Source organism: Microtus pennsylvanicus, chromosome 14, assembly GCF_037038515.1.
Source record: "Microtus pennsylvanicus isolate mMicPen1 chromosome 14, mMicPen1.hap1, whole genome shotgun sequence".
Classification (NCBI taxonomy): domain Eukaryota; kingdom Metazoa; phylum Chordata; class Mammalia; order Rodentia; family Cricetidae; genus Microtus; species Microtus pennsylvanicus.
In genome coordinates this window covers 59,412,402-59,433,772 of record NC_134592.1, presented here as the reverse complement: position 1 = coordinate 59,433,772, position 21,371 = coordinate 59,412,402, and the positions used below count along the sequence as shown (strand labels likewise).

General features: G+C 39.7%; 1 protein-coding gene across 2 annotated transcripts in view; it reads left to right on the top strand.

Annotated features, from left to right (window-relative positions):
• Scfd1 (sec1 family domain containing 1) overlaps positions 1–21,371 on the top strand; it is a 62,154-nt gene that overhangs the window by 29,116 nt on the left and 11,667 nt on the right. For both annotated transcript variants that reach the window (XR_012907727.1, XM_075948170.1), the window contains exons 11-20: positions 153–292; positions 2,275–2,365; positions 3,011–3,084; positions 3,722–3,803; positions 9,509–9,605; positions 11,652–11,722; positions 13,357–13,436; positions 16,509–16,571; positions 17,818–17,893; positions 21,247–21,300. Coding sequence is in view for 1 of the 2 variants with exons in the window: in XM_075948170.1 (XP_075804285.1) it covers positions 153–292; positions 2,275–2,365; positions 3,011–3,084; positions 3,722–3,803; positions 9,509–9,605; positions 11,652–11,722; positions 13,357–13,436; positions 16,509–16,571; positions 17,818–17,893; positions 21,247–21,300 (828 nt within the window). In the remaining variant the exon portion in view is untranslated. The remainder of the gene's footprint in view (positions 1–152; positions 293–2,274; positions 2,366–3,010; positions 3,085–3,721; positions 3,804–9,508; positions 9,606–11,651; positions 11,723–13,356; positions 13,437–16,508; positions 16,572–17,817; positions 17,894–21,246; positions 21,301–21,371) is intronic.

Below are 21,371 nucleotides of genomic sequence, written 5' to 3'. Positions count from 1 at the left end.
GAGGGCTGGAAGGGCACCTGTGAAACCTTAGTCTGTGTTGTGTGTGGAAATACTGGGAAGGCCAGCATGACTGGTTGTTTTCCTTGTCTAGGAAGAGTTGTGGCTCTTAGACTCAGAAGACAGTTATTTTAAACTAGTTTACTGTTTCCTAGGACTTCCACTTAAACAGAGTAAATTTGGAAGAATCTGCAGGAATGGAAAATTCTCCAGCTGGTGCTAGACCAAAGAGGAAAAACAAGAAGTCTTATGATTTAACTCCAGTTGATAAATTTTGGCAGAAACATAAAGGAAGGTAAATGAGAAATATTAGTAATTAAAATGTTTATTCTTTAAACAGAACTGAATCGCTGCCTGACCTAGGACGCAGTCAACACAATCAGTGATTTTTTTTTTTAAATCATCTCATTGATGAGTGTCAATATTGCTCCATTTCTTTCTTTTCTTTTTTTCTTTTTAACTCGGGATGTATTTAGAGAATTTTGAATACCAGTGCTTTTTCACAGATACTATGTATGAAAGAATAATAAGTTGTTACGAAAGTCATCATTGTTCTCTCATATTTTACTTTGATCATGAATCAAAACTGAAGAAACAAATGAACTCCCATATGCCGAGCTGTACTACTCCAGATTCATACCCAAATGATTCCATTCCTACCACAAAGACCCTCTGCGTCCCTGTTATCCATACAGCAGCCACAGCAGCAGGGAAACACGAGATTACACATCCACCAGTAGATGAATGGATGATGAAAACATCCTGTGTTCTACATGCTGGAAACATACTCAACCGTAAAGAAAACATTTTCTTGATTCCTCTGGCTTCCTTAGATGTTGGTAGGACCACGTCTCTTCAGACGCTCACCCTGAACACTGCACAGGTCTTTCTGACCTTGAGCCTGACACACGGACCTGTCTTTCATTTGATTGTATGATAGAAAAACTTTGGGGCCTTATTTTTCCTTTTTGTTCATGTTGTCCCTCATACTAACCCCATCCTGTATACACGGGGAGGCCGAACCTGTGTCTGAAGTCCAGAGATTTATTCAGTCATAGGAAAAAAAAATCAAGGAGTGACAAGATTACCACAATTTGCTTCATGGTGTAGACCAGTGTGGACATCCCATTATTATGTCCTTCTCAAGTACCTTATGGGTCAGTAAATGCTGTAAAAATTACCTGGTTGCCGTTGTGTCCAGAGAGGTTCTAAACAAAGAAAATTATTTCTCTAAGAAATAACACAATGAGCTGGGCGGTGGTGGCGCATGCCTTTAATCCCAGCCCTCGGGAGGCAGAGGCAAGTAGGTGGATCTCTGTGAGTTCGAGGCCAGTCTGGTCTACAAGAGCTAGTTCCAGGGCAGGCACCAAAGCTACAGAGAAACCCTGTCTTGAGAAAAAAAAAAAAAAAAAGAAATAAACAAAAAGAAAAGAAATAACACAATGTTTTTCATTAATGGTTTTGCAAGTATTTTAAATGTGTGTCTGTAAAGACACAGGTGTGTCTCTGTCCTTGATCTGTGTGCTTTGTGGCCTCATCGTCCATTGTATTTAAAGAGAGTAGAATATAGCTGTACTTTAACATGCTGGAGGGTTTTATATGTTTATGGGTTTTTTTTTCTTTTTACTTAAAACTTAAAAAAATGTAAAGAAAGCCATGTGACTGTAACAAGGATTTGGCTTCTCAGCAGGAAGCTGTTACTGTCTCTTTTTTTGACTGCAGTAGTTTGAGATACTAGTAAAATTTTTAAGTAGTATCTTTACTTTAGAATTGGTGTCTGTTTTCTGCGCTATGGTGGCATATCATCAGAGAGGCCTTCAGAGAGTGTGGAGAGTTAGGCGTGTTCTTCACCGGAGCACACTTAGAGCGCTGAACTAAGGGTGCTGTTTTTAGAATTACACTTGAGTAGTCCTCTGATACTGCTAATTTCAGTAGCCGTGTTTATTTAATGCTTAAATATACTTGTCTTCCTTTGATTTCAGTCCTGTACTTAAATAATAAGATATATTTTGTTTAAACAATATATAGTTGAAGAGAAAATGTGATTTCATTAATGAGAAGACGGGAAGTAAAATTTAAGTTTGTTTAGACTTCTGATCTTGATACAAACTTAAAATTACATAACTTTATGTTCGCTGTTTTCTACGCAAGTTAGATATAAAATATATTCAAAACTATGTGCTTTTAAAGTAATACTCTTGTATGTATTTCAAAATACACTTGCAAAACATGAATCTTTTACTGTCTGACAGTTAATCTAGTGCAATGTCGTTTCAGCCCCTTCCCAGAAGTTGCAGAATCAGTCCAGCAAGAGCTAGAATCGTACAGAGCCCAGGAGGATGAGGTGAAACGGCTGAAGAGCATTATGGTAAGATCCCGTTTGCATCCTGGAGCAAAGGTGGAGGAAGGACAGCTTCAGGAGGTTAGCAAAAGTGTTCACTTCCTTCTCCTTCGGAAAAGTTCAAGGCCATTTATTACCTGAATAACAAGATAGTCATCATCTACTCAAGGGTGATGTTTTTGAGGGACTGCCCCACCGTAGCACAGAGTAGCCTCAGACTCATGGCAGTCCTGCCTAAGCTGCCACACCAGCCTTAATATTCTTTTTCAAAAACAAATATTAAGAAGAAACTGTATTTTAAGGCATGAGTTGTGATTTGAAATAATACAAGTAATATTACTTTTAGAGATGTGTACACCAGGGTTGTTTGTTCTTCCCTACTGTGAACAGAATTCAGCTGTGAGCCTGAGTCCTGTGTCTCGGCAGCCAGCGTCTGGCATTTCCTGTTTGGCAGTGCCAGCTGATCCTTTGCACGCTCCTGCTAAACTTGTGGCCACTAGAACCTTTCTGTAGTTGTCAAAACGGGTGTGCTTACACCCCCAAAAGGATACTGTTCATGCAGGTGGCCCAATTTATTATTACTTGTCTTTATCATTATCTTTGTTGTGTGTTGACTTTTCTGCTTGGGCCTGGTGATGGTACAGTTCTAAGAGCTTTTTCCTCCCTTCACAGGGTCTAGAAGGAGAGGACGAGGGAGCCATCAGCATGCTCTCAGATAACACTGCCAAGCTCACATCAGCTGTCAGGTGAGCGCATGTGTCCCCTTTGCAGTCTTCCCCATGGTGGGCTTTACTTTGGAAGATAAAAATTGTGAATAACTTCCACAATAGGAAACAGTAGGCAACAGCAGCTGCGCCTCGGAGTCTGAAGACATGAAGGCTTTGAGCACATTTAAGCTGAACTCTGTTCCTTGCAGCTACAGTAGAGAAACTGCCTCTGTGAATAGTTAGCAATTTCCAACTCAGGTAATTTTACTAGGAAAACAGAATTAGTAATGAGTGGAATCAGTCATTGTTATTTTTGCTATTGCTACCACTATTAATTCAGTTGGAACAGGTTTTCAATACTTTTAGAACTATAGGTAAAAGCATGTTTCTATTAATTTCATTTTATTCTAAACCCCGAAATGTTGGAAGCAGAATGTGCAGCTGTAGAAGTAATGAGTTGGCAGCAGGCTATTGTAAGCTAGTGTTCACCTGTGTTACTAGAGTGATGTGTATGGCCTGGGATCAAGCCGGGGCTCTAGTTGAGTGGACATCTTAACTTGTCACTTTGGTTCAGTGTTCTGAGTTTCCTCATGAGCACCAGTCAGGGGTTTTGTTGAGGTCTGTGTTACTTTCTTAGAAATTTTGTGGTTAATTTTCGATTTTTTGTAACTTATAGTTCTTTGCCAGAACTCCTTGAAAAAAAAAGACTTATTGATCTCCATACAAATGTTGCCACTGCTGTTTTAGAACACATAAAGGTAAATGTAACTTTTTCCCTCCACAATCCACTGATATCTGTTCATGTCTCATTGAGCGTCTCTTAACATTGTAAGGTATAATTACAGGAGGCAGCAGGGCTGTGTTCGTGTTCTGCAAATGAGGGAACCTCAGAACCAGGAAGACCACTTTACTAACTAGTGGTTGGGCTGCAGAATCGCAATACTAGCTCTACATTGTCTGTTCTTACTGGTAATAAACAGCCGTGGATCTAACCATCGGCAGTGCAGATTTTAATTCTGCATTGGTGGTTGTTCTTTGTATTGGGCATGGTTTCACAGTGTGACTCGGGCTGACCTCAGCCTTAGTATATCCTTTCCTGTTGTGTTCACGCTGTTACTTCCCTTCCTGTCATCAGGGACCGAGGGTCAGTGTCTAAAGCAGTGTTTCTAACCATAATATAATATCAGCTGCCAGTGTCATTTTAGATTTTTCTAATAGTCACATTAAAAGGGCAAAATAAGGAAAATTTATTTTAGTATATTGTACATAACCATAATGTCCATAATATTAGTATTTCAACATACATTCTGTTTATAACATGAAATTTTATATCCTCTTTTATATATGATATCTGATAAGTTCATAGTATCTTTATGGGCATATCACATCTTAATTCATATCAGCCTCAAACTCCTGATCTCCCTGACTTCACCTCCCAGGTACTGAGACTATGCACTCCAGTGGCCAGCATAGGAATCCTTTTTGATATGATACTGCTTAAAATACACTAAAGTACACTAATTACATGACTCATTTGTGTAACTTGATTCTGAAGTTTTTGGCTTTAGACGTCTGTTAACTTAAAACACTTTGCTTACTCTGATAAGACAGTGACTTGAAACAAATACATTGGAGCTTTTCAGTATTGTCTTCATAGCTCTTTCCTTACTTATAGTTACCACACATGAGCTTGCTTGAGTTCTTCAGTATTCTGCTGTTGTTAGTTCTCAAGACATCCAGTTAAATCCTGTGGCCAGACAGACAGACTTGAGGGCTTGGCTTTCCACTCCGTGTGACGCATTTGAAACACTGGAAGATGAGAGGATGTGCCGTGTTGGGGACTGCAGACCACCAGACCCTGAATTCCTGTCAACAACTTGTTTTCCTCTGCTCTGAGCAGGAGACCCTGATGGCTGGGGAATGGGTTCTGATGAGTCTGCAGCTGAAAATCCCGAGAGCATGGGCATGGCCTGAACACAGTAAAGGGGGCATTCTTGTTTCAAGGATGACCATGTCTCTGTTTCTGTATGTGTGTGTTTAAATCTCCAGGCCCTTGCCCGAGGCTGGCAAACTGTCTCTCGTAGTGCAGGCGAACAGCGCAGTGCTTCTCACCAGAGGTGCAGAAAGTACCTTGATTGGTTTTGTTTTTATTTTGAGAAGGGACTTAGACATTTTATTTGTTAATCATTTAAAAAGCCAAAAAGCACTAGAAAATAATTGATACACAGACAATGGACATTGTGCAGTATGGAATTGAGCCTGTATAATTTCTGTTCAGCTGACACTTTGATATTATTGATACTCAGTATTTTTCACATTCTCATAGATATGAACTGTAATTGTGAAGTCAGTGTTTCTGTTAGTGTCTTCACTTCTGTATGTTGCTCCTCTATTAACTGGAAAAACTTTTTCCACCTGTTTCAGTGAGGCCATTGTCTGCTGCAGAGATCCACACTGTGTACAACCAGGGGAGAGTTGTTCTTTTCTCCTGGCTCAGTATAAGACAGAAAGTAAAAAGTTAACTTCCTGAGCTAATGCAACATAGATTCTGCTGTATATCTAATAAAGTATAGTTATAAAATTAAAACTCTATGTATGGTCCATTCAACAAACACTTCTGACTATACAGTAAATTCTAGGGGCTGGAGAGATGACTCACTTAAGAGCACTTGTTGCTGTGGCAGAGGTTCCCAGCCCCCAGCATGGTGTAGGTCACAACCATATGTAACTTCAGATCCTGGGATCTGATGCCCTCTCCTGGCTACTGAGGGCACACAAGTAGTACACAGGCATACATATAGGCAAACACTCATGCACATAAAATAAAAATAAATATTTAAAAAAAATTTAGGTAGTGTGACATTTGTTTATAGTTCTGTGAATACTTTGAGGCTTAACACTGTTCCCATATTTTTCTTTAGTTACAATTTGTTTCATTCTCAAAAGTTTATTAATGTTTATTATTTTCTGACTTCTCTTAGCTATAAGATCAATAAAATGCCAAGCTCTACTCCTGCTACTAAACTAGGTTGCATGACCCCAAATAGCTAATTGTACCTATAGGAAATCTGACTTTTTATCTCTTCACAGATGTATTCTTCCACCACGTGTCTTTATGAATATACTCTTTAACAGTAGTAGGCCAGGCTAGAGCTTCTGGTTTTAGAACAATTTCTTCCTTCTAATAGAGTTTATATTACAATGAAAATAAAGTAAATATCATGGAAAAAAGATGTCAAGAAGTGATCTTAGAACAGCAAAGAAGACGAATAAGAGACAACAAAGAGCAACTGTCAGGCCAGGTCTGAGGTTAAGTGGTTAAGGAAGTAAGTCAGCCTTGATGGAGTTCTGGATCACTAGAAGCAGCCAGTTAGTGGAGATCTCAGAGATGGCCATTCTAGGCAGAAGGAGTAAGAGCTGTAAAGTAATGGGTATGTTTGAGGACCTGGAGCCTGCTGGGCTTTACTGAGGAGACAGTGATAGAATAGGAAGTCCAAAAGGTAAGGCTTTCATTATGATGGAGTCATGTGATGTGTGGTTCCAATGGCAAGTGTGTTGAGGGAGAGGTGGAGATTCTGAAAATAAGCTTGAAGTAGAAAACTATAAGAAAACGGTGCCACGTAAAGTACACTTTGCATGTGGTGGCCCTGTGGTTGTCTTTTCTCGCTATGATTTGGATGCATTTGTGCCAGTGGAGGGTGTCTGTGTAAGATAGTTTACTATGCCATCACTCCTGGCCTAAGCAATTCTACCTGAATGACCCTATGCTTTTAGGAAAGTGCTTTGTCTAGGGTTGTTGATTCTTTAGAACGGCATCTTAGGCTAGAAGCTAATTTGTCACTAAAGAACTAGCATGCTTTTATATTTAAAAGACTCGTATGCAAGTAAACTGGTTGATCAGCCATCAGGAAGAAGGAGAGCCATGTGTGTTAACAAAGAAAACCATCACTCAGAGCTTTAAAATACAGAGTCTGTAAAATAAATGAGCATTCAACAGTAATTCTTTATTAGATCAAAGTGAACTACTAGCGCCACTTAAGCCCTCAGAAGATTAGTAAACTTCATTGAGAATATTTCCCCAGTCCTTATCCAGCTGGGGTGCCTTTTATGTTCCACTGAAACATGGATTATAGGGGATGGCTAGGACTTCTAAAGAGATGAGTTTCCTTGTGTCCTGCCCTAGAAAATGAACAAAGGGGATATATAAAGCAACTGTAATCTAAATGTGTGTGTGTGTGCATTTGTAGATACACATACATATTTATAAGTAAAATAGCAACAGGGCAGCTGTTGAAAACAATGCTCTGTGCAGTTTCTTCAGGTGGGGGCAGAAGGGACCATGTGTCTTAAACTTGCTCTGGACCTTCTCATCACTACCGTCCTGTTTTTTTAGAAAAGACTACAGAAATTTGTTTTTTTGTTTGTATGTTTGTTTGTTTAGTTGGTTGCTTTGAATTTTATGTCGCAGTTTTTGATGTTGTTATTTTGTAAATGTTTAGTCGAATTTAGTAGTATACTAGTGTTCCCTTCAGAGTCCGGTGTTTCCAGTTTTTGAAGGCAACTAATTTTCAGTATATTAAAAAAATAGAGATAGACATATGCTTAGTACCCCTTTCTCCTTAAATGAGTTTTGGTAGGTTATATCTTTTTGAGTTTGTGGGTACACAGTTGTTCAAAATTCATTTTTATCTCCTTAATGTTATTGATCCCTGAGAATAACCTTTTCTTTATCATTTCTGGTTTTAGGAATCTGTCCACTTTCTTGGATTTCTTGTATATGACTATAGGAACATCAGTTTAATTGGTCTTTTCAAAGAATTAGCTTTTAGCTCCTATGCTTTTTGTCTTCATTTCTTGTTTGTTTTTCCCCAGGTCTTCTGCTTAGGTTGTGATTTTCTCTTCATTTTCTAGGTTTATCTTTAAGTGTTCAATACATTGCTTGAATATATTTAAACCACACAGTTTCTGAAAGCCTTAGCAGTTTATATGTTTTCATAAAACAGTATCAATAATTAATATTTATTATTGTTCTCAAGTAAGACAGCGCATTTCTAGAAAGTCAAGCCCAACGAAGAATGTCTAACTTCAACTTCTGTTACCTAACTTCTGTTAAGGGCCTTACTGAAAATCTGTTATTATTATTTAAAGAATAGGCACTCTTTCTACCTTAGGGACCCAAATTCCTGTTCTTAGTTTAAGAATAATTGGAAGACTATAAACTTAGACCATACTACCTTAATAAATCATGGGACTGCTCTCATTAAATTGTATTTTAATGTCATATCTTGGCCATTAAAGTTGCCTCACAGAACAGCCACATGAAATCCATAAATGTGAATAGCACTAAATACTGCGTTCTTACACTAAACAATGTAAGTAAAGACACAATGTAAGATTATATATATATATATATATATATATATATATATATATATATATATCATACACACACACAAATATATATATATATAAAGGCAGTGTTTCACTATGTAGCCTGGTTGGCCTGGAACAGGTTGTGTAGACAGGGCTGGCTTCAGGCTCACTGACATCTACCGTCTCTGCCTCTCTAGTGCTGAAATCAAAGGCATGCAATCACCATGTTGGCTAAGTGGTAGTTTTATAATGTGTCATAAAGTAATGCTTTTTAGAAAACCTTTCTGACGGGAATTTTCTTCAATTATACTACTCTCTGTCCTGAGAAAAGTGAAGTAACGAAGAGAGGATTAATTTTATTCAACAAGCTGAAAAATATGGGGGGAAAATGAATACTTTTAGGAGCAGTGCAAAGTGATAATTGAGAGACGGGCCTTCCCAGGGATTACTTCTCTGTGTTGTCGTTTTACACAACGCTGTATGTTTATGTGTGCATTATGTGCCACAGACCACGTGTGAAGCTTAGAGAACTCGTGTCAGACACCAGCTCTCCTGTGGGAGTCACCAGGCTTGATAGTAAGCACCTTTAGCCAAGGAGCCGTCTTGTCAGCCCCATTTTTAATTTAACTGTGTGAGTGCTTCAGGACTTTAAAACTATGGCCTTGTGTTCCACTGCCTTTACTGCTTCCTGATGCTCACACGTGCAATCCATTCCTTGATCTACCTCTCTTCAGATGGCTCTGTTCTGTTGTGCCCTGGGATGATCCAACTGAAAACAACTAATCATGAGTCTCCAAATCACTTCAGAACTCAGCTCAAAAACAATATAAACAAAAAGACATGACAATAAGGGATCTTGCTTGTTGAACAAACACTAGAAATAATATAAGTAGGCTACCTTTCTGCCCGGTTAGGTTGAATGTGTGGATCCCCATGCTACAAAAGTAAACTCACAGCCAAAAATAAGAAACTAAACTATGTTTAAATAAACATTTGCTTATATATTTGATCATAAGAAATAGAAATTTGTTAACAGAAGACTCTTACTATATTTTTACTATATTTTTACCTAATGTTTATTTTGAAACAGGCAAGAAAACTGGATGTATATTTTGAATATGAAGAAAAAATAATGAGCAAGACTACTCTGGATAAATCCCTCCTAGACGTCATATCTGACCCTGATGGTATGTGTCATAAATTTGAGCTAGGGATGAATGTAGCATTTCAGTCCAGACAAAATTCAGGTAGAATTACTGTATCAGTCAGTTCTAATTACAAGGTAATTAAATGAGCTATTTTTATACTGAAAATTTTCAACATAGCAGTTCTTAAAATGGAAAAATTATTTCTAATATAGTTTTTCTTTGGTAGTATTTGTAAATACTTTGTACTTAAGTCTTTAATGTGATATAGACGGCTATCAGTTTCTACTCTTTCCAGGAAGATTTGAATGAATGAAATTGAAAACAACATCTTCAGGGGTTGTTTTCTACTTCATTTTGGTTTGTCCCAGAGAATATCATGGGAAAAAAGTAACTAAAACTGAGTTCTACTTTAAATGTTCGGGAAGTACGCTTTTACAAGCAGTGTGGCGTGCTTCTGAGAAGACAGCTCACAGGCTGGAGTGCTTGCCATCCCAGCCGACGGTCTGAGCAGCTTGGGGCTCAGCATAGCCTATCCTCCTAGTGCTGGAGGAAGAGACGGGGAATCCTGGGCCTTGCCAGTCAGGAGGGGCTGGGAGCAGCTGCACCCCCGATTAGATTCTGGCTAGCAAATAACATTTTCCACTGGGACCCAGCTCAGAAGGAGCGAGTAGGGGAGATAGAAAAAGGAGTAGAACATTTGTTGTGCCAGGAAACAAATAACAACAACCAAAAAAAAGAGGCTGCAGATCATGACCATTTGATCATCAAAGTATAAAGATAATAATAACTCATGGGTTAGAGCTCACAGGATAAAAAGGAAACCGTGATTCCATATAGAAAAAAGAGGTGACATAATTGAAATTTTATAGGATGTTTACATAGTTTTAGAGCACTGTGTTTATTAATGAGACTTTGTCACTGTGACACATGCCTGAAACAGTTTAAGAGGAGGGAAGGTTTCAGAGGTCTTGGTTCCGTTGCTCTGGACTTGAGGTGACACTGAGCGTCATGGCTAGTCACTGGTGGTAGAGCAGAAGAGCTCACTCGATGGCCACCAAGCTAAAAGAGCAGTGTCTCTAGACACCATATCCCAGTGACCTGCTTCCTCCAGTTAGACCACCTCCTGCTTCGCATCATTTCCCAGTGGTGCCGCATTTTGTGAGTCTGTTGGGTCAGTTGCTCTCAAAGGCCTATCAGCTGGCAACTGGTACCCTAGTACATGTGCTTGCTTGGGACATTTCACATTCAAACCATAGTACGTCCCTACACATACTTGTTAATTATAAAGGGAGAAGTAGAAATTTTACAATAAAGAACCATAGTAAATACCTCATTAGGTAATCTTATTTAGCGCTGTTGGTAATGAAATATACCAGGATGGTATAAACCTAAGAACTTAACTAAATCTGCCGCTAAGCGCTCACATCCGGAAACTAAAGATAAATTGAAGAGTGTCTGGATTCTAAATCCCATGACTCTCTATGATTCATCGGCTGTCACAGTTAAATCTAGTTTTACTATTATCTTGTAAATATATTCCATTTCATATTCTAATATAAAAGTGTGCTTTTCATGAACCTTGTAGTAAAATAAGTCTCCTCGGAGAGCACAGGTTTAGGAAATAAGACTTTGGGCTCAGCTAGATGATTTCATTTAACCAGCAGATCTCATAACCATACACCTAGGGCGGCGATGCCTCTGACCCAGACAGCCCTACTTCCCAGGTATCCTGGGGTAACGTGCAAACCTTCCTTGCCGTCTGAAAAGATGATGATTATAATTGCAGGCTTACCCTGTCTGTATCCCTTCTTTGCTTTTGTAGTTTATGCCTGAGGATAATCTTCGCCTCTAGGCAGTTGGGAGATCAAGGAGGTGTTTCTGTGGTGACTCCGCTAACCCACCTTTCCCCTGTTGAGTCTCACATGCTTGAGTCTTAGTACTTCCTGCTTCATCTCAGTGGAATAAGAACCACATTTTGTTTTATTGTATTTCTACATGCCTTGACTTTTAAAGTTCTTCTGAGTTTTAATTATAATGCACAATAATCACAATTATAAGTCTTTTTTCATTTCCCTTCTCATGTAGCGGGAACTCCGGAAGACAAGATGAGGCTGTTTCTTATCTATTATATAAGCACGCAGCAAGCACCTTCTGAGGTATGTCCACTGACACTGCTGAGAGGAAGTTTGCAGTTGCCAGCTAGTTTCAAAATAGAAATGAAGGATCATTTATTTTAAAAAAAAAATTATTAAGGCAGATTCTGTTTACTGCAGAATTTTATATCAATATTTTTGTCACCACTTGGGAAGTACCTGACCACTTTTAAGTGCTCAAAATTCTTCTGAAATATAACTGTTTCAAACTAATTAGTCCAGTTTGCTGGGCTTTTCTGAAGGTTGGCTTCTTATAATTTTATACTATTTAGATTGATTTAAACTAGTGACTGTTAACATAGCATACCCTGTTCTAGACGTAGTTCTGTAAAGGAAAGTGGATTGGAGACCATGGATTCTTCCTTATGTTAACCAACTGTAGCTTTGCACAATGAACTGCAAGCATAAGAACCTCCAAGATACCATTGAGAGAATTCTTAGTACCAGTTTGTTATTAAGTTACAAAGCTTCAAAATATTACTAGCATGTTAAATCAGTGTTTACGTAGGGCCCTTTTGCTTTGCTGCAGACTGTTCTAGAAACAGCTTGCTCATCAGTGAAGGTTTATCTGTTTTTTAGACTCTGATGTCCTATTTCTAATATTTTAAGGATATTTTTTCCAAACCTAATAGAGATTTAATCAGACTACCTGATTTTTAGTAAAGACTTTCATAAACTCTGGTGATCATTAAGAGGCTTACATCATGATTACCAATATCAGCTTAATTGTCCTGAAAATGCAAAGAAAGTAAGATCTCTGGTGAATGGTGAGCTTAAAAGTTTTCCCTTGGCGGGCCTGCGAGATGGCTTGGTCATAGTATAGTATGCTTGCTTATCATGCAGGCGTGAGGCCCTGAATCTGATCCTAGCATCCATGTTTTAAGAGAAGCCAGGTGTGCACCTGCAATCCCCGCACGGGGGATGGGAAAACAGGAGGATCCCTGGGGCCTGCTGGCCGCCAGTCAAGCTGACTCCATGCCTCGCAGTTCAGTGAGAGACCCTGTCTCAAAGAAGGCAAGGAGTGACTGAAGAAGCAGCTGACTTCAGTCTCTGCGCCCCACACTCAGACACAAGAACACATGCAGTCCTCACTTCCTTTCTGTAGTGGAGTCACTATGGTGCTAGGCTCCGTTAACTTACACAAACTCAACTGGATGTGCTCATCAGGGGATAGAGAGACTCGGGGAGGAAGAAACCATTTAAAATGAGAGGACAGCAGTTCTTCAGCCATGACTCTGAGTCCTACAGTGAAAATGAGAAGAGAAGCCTGAGGCCAGACCCTCTCAGGCTGTGTCGCTCTCGATATTTCTGATTTGAAATATTTTTGGCCAAATTGAATCACTTCTTTAGAGCTTGTCCTGAAGAGAGGAAGTCCATTTTAGCAGTAGAGGAAAAAAAGTGATGAACTCCTGCAGCATGATGGAATATCATACTTAACACTTATAAGGCTACCTTCTCTTCTGTGACTTGTGATCCAGATACTCACTTGGGTAGTCATTTACAGTACAGCTCCACCTGGTGTGGGTGCCTGGCATCTAAACTCATGCCTTTTTATTACAATCTTGATTACTCAAGTAACAGCAAACGCAGTTTTCTGTGGAAGTGTGGTGTTTATCAGAGTTCTTTTCTTGTTGCAGGCTGATTTGGAGCAGTATAAGAAGGCTTTAACAGATGCAGGATGCAACCTTAGCCCTTTACAGTATATCAAACAGTGGAAGTAAGTTGTGGCTCCTTTTCCTTTCCTGTTACTTAAGGTCATAATTCAAATTTTGTTCCCAAGAAAGTAGGAATGCTGGTAATAAGGCTGAACAGTGTCATGGTGACTTCTTATGTCTAGTGCATAGCATTTCCTTGTCTGGCCCGCCATATGCACAGCTTACAGCCACATAAAATAGGGACACCTTTTATCCTGGGACAAGCTCTATACTTTCTTTACTGATTGATGTGTTGAGAAAGTCAGAGACTGAAATCTTTTTGATCCAATGTCTCAAAACTACTAACTAGCAACTAGGGCAATACCAAATTTAAAAAACATTGTGCCAAGGAAATGGAAAAATTGGTGCATTTATAATCTGCTAGTAGGAATATAAATTTTGATGATTTTCCAGAATGCTGTAAAAGGTTTTGACCCCCTACCACTTTTAAGGATTTATCCAAAGAAGTTATTGGAACTATAAAATTTTAGCAGTGAAAAACAACCTAAGTGTCCAGCAGTGAACTGGGTATATAATGACGGTACTTTAGGCTGGCATGGTTCACGTGGATTATGAAGCACTCCTGTAATCCCAGCATCTGGGAGGCCAAGGGGGGTGATTCATCACAAGGTCAGTAGCAACATGGGGTATTTACATAGCAAGACCTGGACTGTCCAATCTTATAAGATAGAATCCAACTGGATAACTGAAAATCATGATAGAAGACTTAATGATTGGAACCATTTTGAGGATCCTGGAACCAAACCTCATGAATGCCAAAGGATGCTGTTTCCTAATTGGGAGCTTAATGGGAGGACCTGCACTGTCATTGAATTTACATGTGTTAAAGGAACAGTTAATACTCAAATGAAAGAATGATGTTAACGATACTGAATGATTCAGACAGTCAAACTGAGTGATAAGACCTTAGCCAATGGCTGCCTTTGCTTAGCAGAAAAAACTTCTGGGTAGGTGCATCTGAGCCAAAATTGGGTTGACATTTGTACAGAGTGACCCACCTGTATGTGTTCACACACGCATACACTTGGTCGTGTAGCTGAAATGCATGCACCTGCCTGTAGCTCCAAGTGCATCTCTTTCCTTTGGCTGCTTTTCCTTTCAAATCTCTACAACAAGCATTGCCTTCAAAATGTTTTTTTTTGCATCACTTTTCAGAAAATAGATTGATAGTCTCCATTGCGCATAGCAAAAGAAACACACCAGGTTCTTAACAGTGGTTTTTCTCTAGAGGGGGCTGTGGAGTGTCCTTTATTATCCATGCTTTCGGTGACATTTTGAACTTTTCTTCTATTTGACCATATTCTTGCAATAGAAAAAGCAAAAAATAGATCAAAATAGTTGACTGTGGCGCAGTGTGTCATTGTTCCTTTTTTTGTTAAATGTGAAGTTTACTAAACAGTGTTCAGAGTTATTGTGGGAAAGACAATTGTTTCATGCAGTTAAAATATGTTTAATCTCTAATTTGTAACATTTGTTTACTTTCCAGTTGTAAACAAATAAAATTTTAGGAAATTGAGAAAGATATAAAGCAAAACTGAGTCAGCAAAATGGCTCAGCAGGTCCAGGCTCTGTAATGTGAACCTGGTGACCTGAGTTCAGTTCCGAAACCCTCTTAAAGGAAGAAAGGGAGGCCTGACTCCGCCAAGTTGTCTTTTGATTCCATGCGTTTACCATAGCGTACATGCACATGAAACAGTAATAAATATTTTTTAAAGAAAAGGAAAATTGTATTTATTCCATAAATCATGGAACTACAGCCTGTAGTTCCAGCACTCAGGAGACTGAGTCCCATGTCAGGGACGTGGCCAGCCTGGGCTACATAATGTCACTGTCCAGAGAGTAGGTGATGTTTGTACAGCCGCACTTTTTGCTGAGTCGGCGTTGCAGCCTCGCGTCTTATACTGCTTGCTCCAGCAGTCCATCACCTAGAGGGCCCCTGAAGCTGGTGTTGTTAGAGTGCTCCACCCTCCTCCTGGTTAGGTTCTAGTAGAGAAAGCTCCCTGACGTTTTCTGTTTATAGCTTTGTTTATGGCCCCATTCGTGAACTAAACTGAAAGCTTTGCATTTACTTTGGATTTCTGTCTTGTTACTGCTAGACTTTGTCAGGACAGAAGGCGAACATTTTTAGCATTTTAGCTACTACGTTGTTAGTGATTCCTTCTTTTTTTCACTCTTAAAACATCCTTTGGGCTCTGCCCACCTTCTTATGCAGAGCATATGAAGTAGCTAAGAGCCATGAAAAAGATATGTTGATATAAAGTGTGTAGTGTGCTAATAGAATGTAATAGACAGGATTGCAAAAGGATGCTGCCTCTCGTGTTACTCATCCGTGTTGCATTTTGTGCACATGTGTAATGGGAAGAACATACATCAGCATCTTGCCGCTGCTTTCCTCGCAGTGCCGAGAGTCTTAGGGGAACATCCGGTATTTGCAAATTGTGTAGAGAAATGTGAAAACATTCTTGGAGGAAGGCATATTTTTAAAGTACACCTAAGTGCTCTCTTTTCCTCCAATTTTTAGTTTCCCCAATCATACTTAAGAGAGATTCTAAACTTTTTAGAAAAACTTGAAAATATATAACCATGTGCAGTTACATGTAAAACTGCGTGGTTTGTAATGTAACCGGAGGGAGCATATCTCTATGTAGTGACTGATGGAGTGGGCTGTGAGCTGAGTCCCTAGAGGAAATGTGGCATTTCTTCTCCTGAACTCCCCAAAGGACAGCCTGAGCAGGGGTCTGCAGGGAGCAGGAGTGTGTGCTGCCCGGCAGTGAGCTGAGCTTAGCTGTTGAAAAGGCTTCACTTCTGGCTCCTGCTTGTTCCTGCAGTGCTGCTGCTGGGACCCTGGGCCTGGTACCTGCTGTGGTGTTCTGCTGCTGAGCTGCACCCAGCCCGCACTGGCATGTTTTAGGGAATCTCACTGTTTGAATGATGGCTGTAATATAACTAGTTGAAAAATAATAATTTTTTAAAAAAATCTGCACATCTTAGAAGTTAGCCAGTAAATCTTTTAATGCCAAGATGCCAAATGATAACTCTGTCCACTTGTAAGTATAAACCTCCTTGTTTCATAGGGCTTTTGCCAAGATGGCCTCAACTCCCGCCAGCTATGGTAGCACCACCACTAAACCAATGGGGTAAGTATGCTGATGATGTTGGTCCTTCGTACTCCAAACATTCATGTCTTAAAATCACAGTATCTGCCACCTTCCAGAAAATTTCCTTCAGACTTGCTTGAGTAGTTTTCATTCTCTCTTTAAGATGTAAGGGGATGTCTTTCACATGGTATTGGTTTCATATGTTTCTGTCACATCTTTCGGTTTTAGAAACTGCAAGGCTCAAACTATTTTGTATTGCTATTGATAGCCATAGCATAGATTTTTAAAGCTAGTTGCTCAATACCTAACCATGACAAATGTAGTCCTGCGGGCTGGGGAATGACTCCTCACCCTAGGGCAGCTCTCAACCCATGGGTCAAAACCCCTTTGGGGGGTCAATGACCCTTTCACAAGGTTCCCATATATATCCTGCATATCAAATCATAATTATCAAAATTGCAGTTAGGAAGTAGCAACAAAATAATTTTGTGATTGGGGGTAACCACAACATGAGGAACTGTATTAAAGGGTTACAGCATTAGGAAGGTTGAGAACCACAGTCTTAGAGACCGCTGTAGTATTCGTGTGGTTTTCCAATTTGCTGAACAAGGCAATTGTGGCTACTCTTTTCTGTATCACACATATTTCAAATTTCTAATTTATTTTTGAATCTGGAATAAAGTATGAAGCCCAGAGGAAACGATTTATCTAGTTTTAATGGTTTCAGCTGCCCTCCCCTCTGGAGGTCACTATACAGGTTGTCCTGAACCCTGCCGCCCCACTCACGGAGGTGCCTGCAGAAAGGATGTCCCTTCAGAGCCATGCATGCCATCCTGGTCACTTCTCTTATTTCTGTTAATGGAGGATTTCCATCCTGTTCCTCTTAGTAACACAGGGGAGAAAGGGCAGGATAACAGAAAGGAAAATAATTCCTATAATTTTAAAAAATAGATTTGCCAGCATCATGTCTTTAAATCAAAAACAATCAGAAAGGTGGAAGATTCTCAAATTATAATTTACCAAAATCTATGAATGAGGATAAGCAATGAATGTTTATATTGTTTATATAAAGTTTTATATAGTTTTAATTATTATTTAACACCATTTTATTAAGTAAAACTGCAGCAGCAATATCCGTAGAAGCGGAATGCCCACAGTGTTGTTTACGGAAGTAAGGTACAGCAGGGTGAGCAGCCCGGGGCCTGTGCTCGGCCACCACTGTTGGAGGAGCAAACTGTACAGCGGCCGAAACTCAGTGTGTCTTCTTTGTCTTTCTCCCTACCAGACTCTTATCGCGAGTCATGAACACAGGGTCACAGTTTGTGATGGAAGGCGTGAAGAACCTGGTGCTGAAGCAGCAGGTGAGCATTTCTCGGAAGGCGTTCCTGCCCGGGAATAGATGGCTTTAGGTGTCAGTTTTTGCTGGATTAGTATTCATCTCCGATTACTCCCACCCGCACTGTAAATTCGTAGAATTAAGAATTCACTTACAAATCAAAGGGTATGGACATTTTAGTTACTCCTAATAAATATTGCCAAATTATTCTCCAGCAAAGTGTCTGTCTAGAAATGTATGTTAAACTCATGGAAGCCCATTGTGATCCTGCACTGTCCTGATGCCCAAGTGTCTAGGGGCACTTGCGCTGTGGAGGTCTAGGATTCAGAAGTAAGAGGCATCAGAAGAGACTGCAGAGATAGAAGCTTAAAATATTGTAACTGTTCTGTTTACATCTATAAGGATTGTTCTGGCTTTTTAATTTTCTAATTTTCATTATGGAGGCATATGTGGAGTTGGCTCTCTCTTTCCACCTTTCCCTGGGTTCCAAGAATGGAACTGGAGTCACTAAGCACCTTTACCTGCTTGAGCCTTTTCATCGGCACTAAAAAGATTGTTTTGAATTATTTTTATCAGAATAAACATTGTAAGCTATAAATAAATTAGACAAGAATTAAATTGACCAATAAGTTAAAAAAAATTAATAGAATTATCAATGTTCCGTTTTGTTTACTAAGTCACTAATAAGAGCTTTTTGTATTTTGTTTTCTGGGCAGCATGAGTTTGTGCATTCTAAATATCAACCCTCACAACAGACAGTGGAATGTGGTGATAATATAAACACAAAGTTGCAGAATTTAGAAATCACCACTGGCACACCTTTAAAAAATGAATTTACAAGCAGTGGAAATGCACCAGCTAAAGCTGGAAAGACAAAGCTGGTTGCAGCGTGTGATCTCTGTTCAGGATTCTTATTTAAGTAAGAAAACTCAAAATTTTATGCAACTGAAAATTTGAACTCTGAATATTGTCTAATAACCATTTCACAGTATAAGTGGATATCATAACACTACATTGTCCAGTGTAAATGTCGAGCACGCTTCAGTAAAGTGAGCAGGAGTGCAGATGTTGATAGGCTTTCTTTTAAACCCAGTGGCATCTGGGACAGAGGGAAATATGGGTAGTCTGTCTAGCAGTGGCTTTATGGTAAGGGCTTGTCTCAACACTCTCTGGTGAAATTGGGTGTGTGGATGGGGATAGCTGTGGACCCATATGATCCTAGCTTGTTAATTTTTGTTGCTATGAACACACAGTGATCGAGAAGGAAAGTCACATCAACATTTTATGGCTTCCTTATTCATGATATGAGATTAGAATTAGTCTGTAAATTTGCTTCTAGAACATTGATATTTATCCCCTAGCCTCTCTGAATTTGCAGCATCTGCATATGTTCCGTCTTTACTCTTTGAACTCCACATAGGAATTGTCACCTTCCAGCACCCTAATTGGAGCAGCAGCGACCCTGTCTCCAATCCTGCTCCCGTCATGGTCACCAGGGCATCTTCCCACACCCAGAAATACAAAGTTAGAAATGGCTACCATGGAGCAGTCAACCATGTCAGAGAACTAATTCTAGGAGACTTGAAAAACCTTCCCTCCTGTGGCTATGCAATATTAATATCTAGGGTTTGATTTTTATGAATATTTTCTTTTTAAGTAATTAAACCATTAGAGAGGTTAACATGGTTTTTTATCTAAATCTTTCCAGTAACTAAAATCATAAAACCAGTCTTAGGGAATAGATTTCCCACTGTATATATATTTTTTGATAAATTTCTGCTTCATGAATTATTTCTACTTCATTTAGAACCAGATTTTAGAAATAACCCAAAAGTTATAATTTGTTATGAATGGAACTCTGCCTTTCAAGTCTATGTCTTAACCTTCTGGCAATCAAAAAAAAAATTAGTTGCCAACTAACACAGTAGTGTTTTCTGCCAGACAGGCTAGCCCAGGCCTTTAATCCTAGCACTGGTAGGCAGAAGCAGGTGGATCTCTGTATTTCCCGGGCCACCCAGGAAATTTCCATATGTAGCAAGTCCCAGGCCAGCCAGGGCTACATAATGAAACCCTGCCTCAAAAACAAAAGAAAAAAATAAAGTGATTTCCATTTTATTTCTAAACAGCAATGTCTGAGAATAAAGAGAAATATGCTCAGAACATTTTTCATTTAATTAAGTTCATCTGTGCTTTGTTCAGTGAAGTTTACAAACTATGACAGCTGCTCTGTGCACAGAAGAAGACTCGTGTGTTCTACTTGCTGTGTGTGGTCCAAGTGGCTACAATCCAGCTATCCAGTTTTGCCAAGAACTCACAAGAGTTCTTCCTGCCTCTGTCTCCTAAGTGCTGAAATTAAAGGTGTGCACCACCCAGCCAGTCCAGTTTTTCCTTCAGTAAAAGTTTGTCCCAGCTCAGCTTCAGTTGACGTTTAATACAGCCTGGAGTCTCAGTTGAGAACTGTCCAGGTCAGACTGGTCTGTGACCTCGTCTGTGAGAAACCATCTTGATCATGTGGGAGGGTCAGGCTCACTGTGGGTTACGGAACCATCCGTCTTGGGCTGTATGATAGCCAGGGGTGAACGTATCAGCAAGCCAGCAAGCAGCCTTCTCCGTGGGTTCTGCTCTCCTCTTGAATTAGTGACCTGGAAGTGTAGGCCCCATAAACCCTCTTTTCTGGTTTGCTTTTGGCCAGAGTGTTTATCCCTGCAACAGAGAGAAAACCAGAGCAGAGTTCTGTGTGAAGAGACTCTGTGTAATAAATTTCCCCTTTGGTTACTTAGACAGGGATCACCCCGGTACCCCAGGCTGGCCACTATCATGGGAGTCCTCCTTTCTTAGCCTACAGTGTGGAGGGAGAAGGGTACGGGCAGCCTTCAGCTTTAGAAAATGCTTACGTTTTCCTGCCCTGGAGCCCATGTATCTTACTTACTATTATGTATGTGTTTGAGTATTGGCATGTTCAGGCCACAGCATATATGGCAGTCAGGAGGCTGAAGGGCTCTTATACAGAATTGTATTTTTCAGTGAGAACTTTGGATATTTAGATTGTTTACACCTGTGACATCTTAATTATGTACATAAACTTAGGATGTGTTTAATGGAAAGGTAAGCATGTTTTAACTATGGAGTGATTGGGATTGGAGAGATGGCTCAGCAGTTAAGAGCACTGACTGCTTTTCCGGAGGGCCCGGGGTTCAATTCCCAGCACCCACATGGAATCTCACAGCTGTCTGTACCTCCTGTTTCATGAGATCTAACACCCTCAGACAAATAGCCATGTTGGCAAAACACCAGTATACATAAAACAAGTTATTCCAAAAAACTAGAGTGATCAAGTTGTTATTCCAGCATCTAACAAAACACTCATGTTTTCCACAGAATCTACCCGTTACGCGAATTTTAGACAATCTCATGGAGATGAAGTCAAACCCTGTAAGTAACAATTAATTATGTAAATTCTTGGATGTGTTCAACTGACTGAAAGGTGATAAATCCAGATTGAC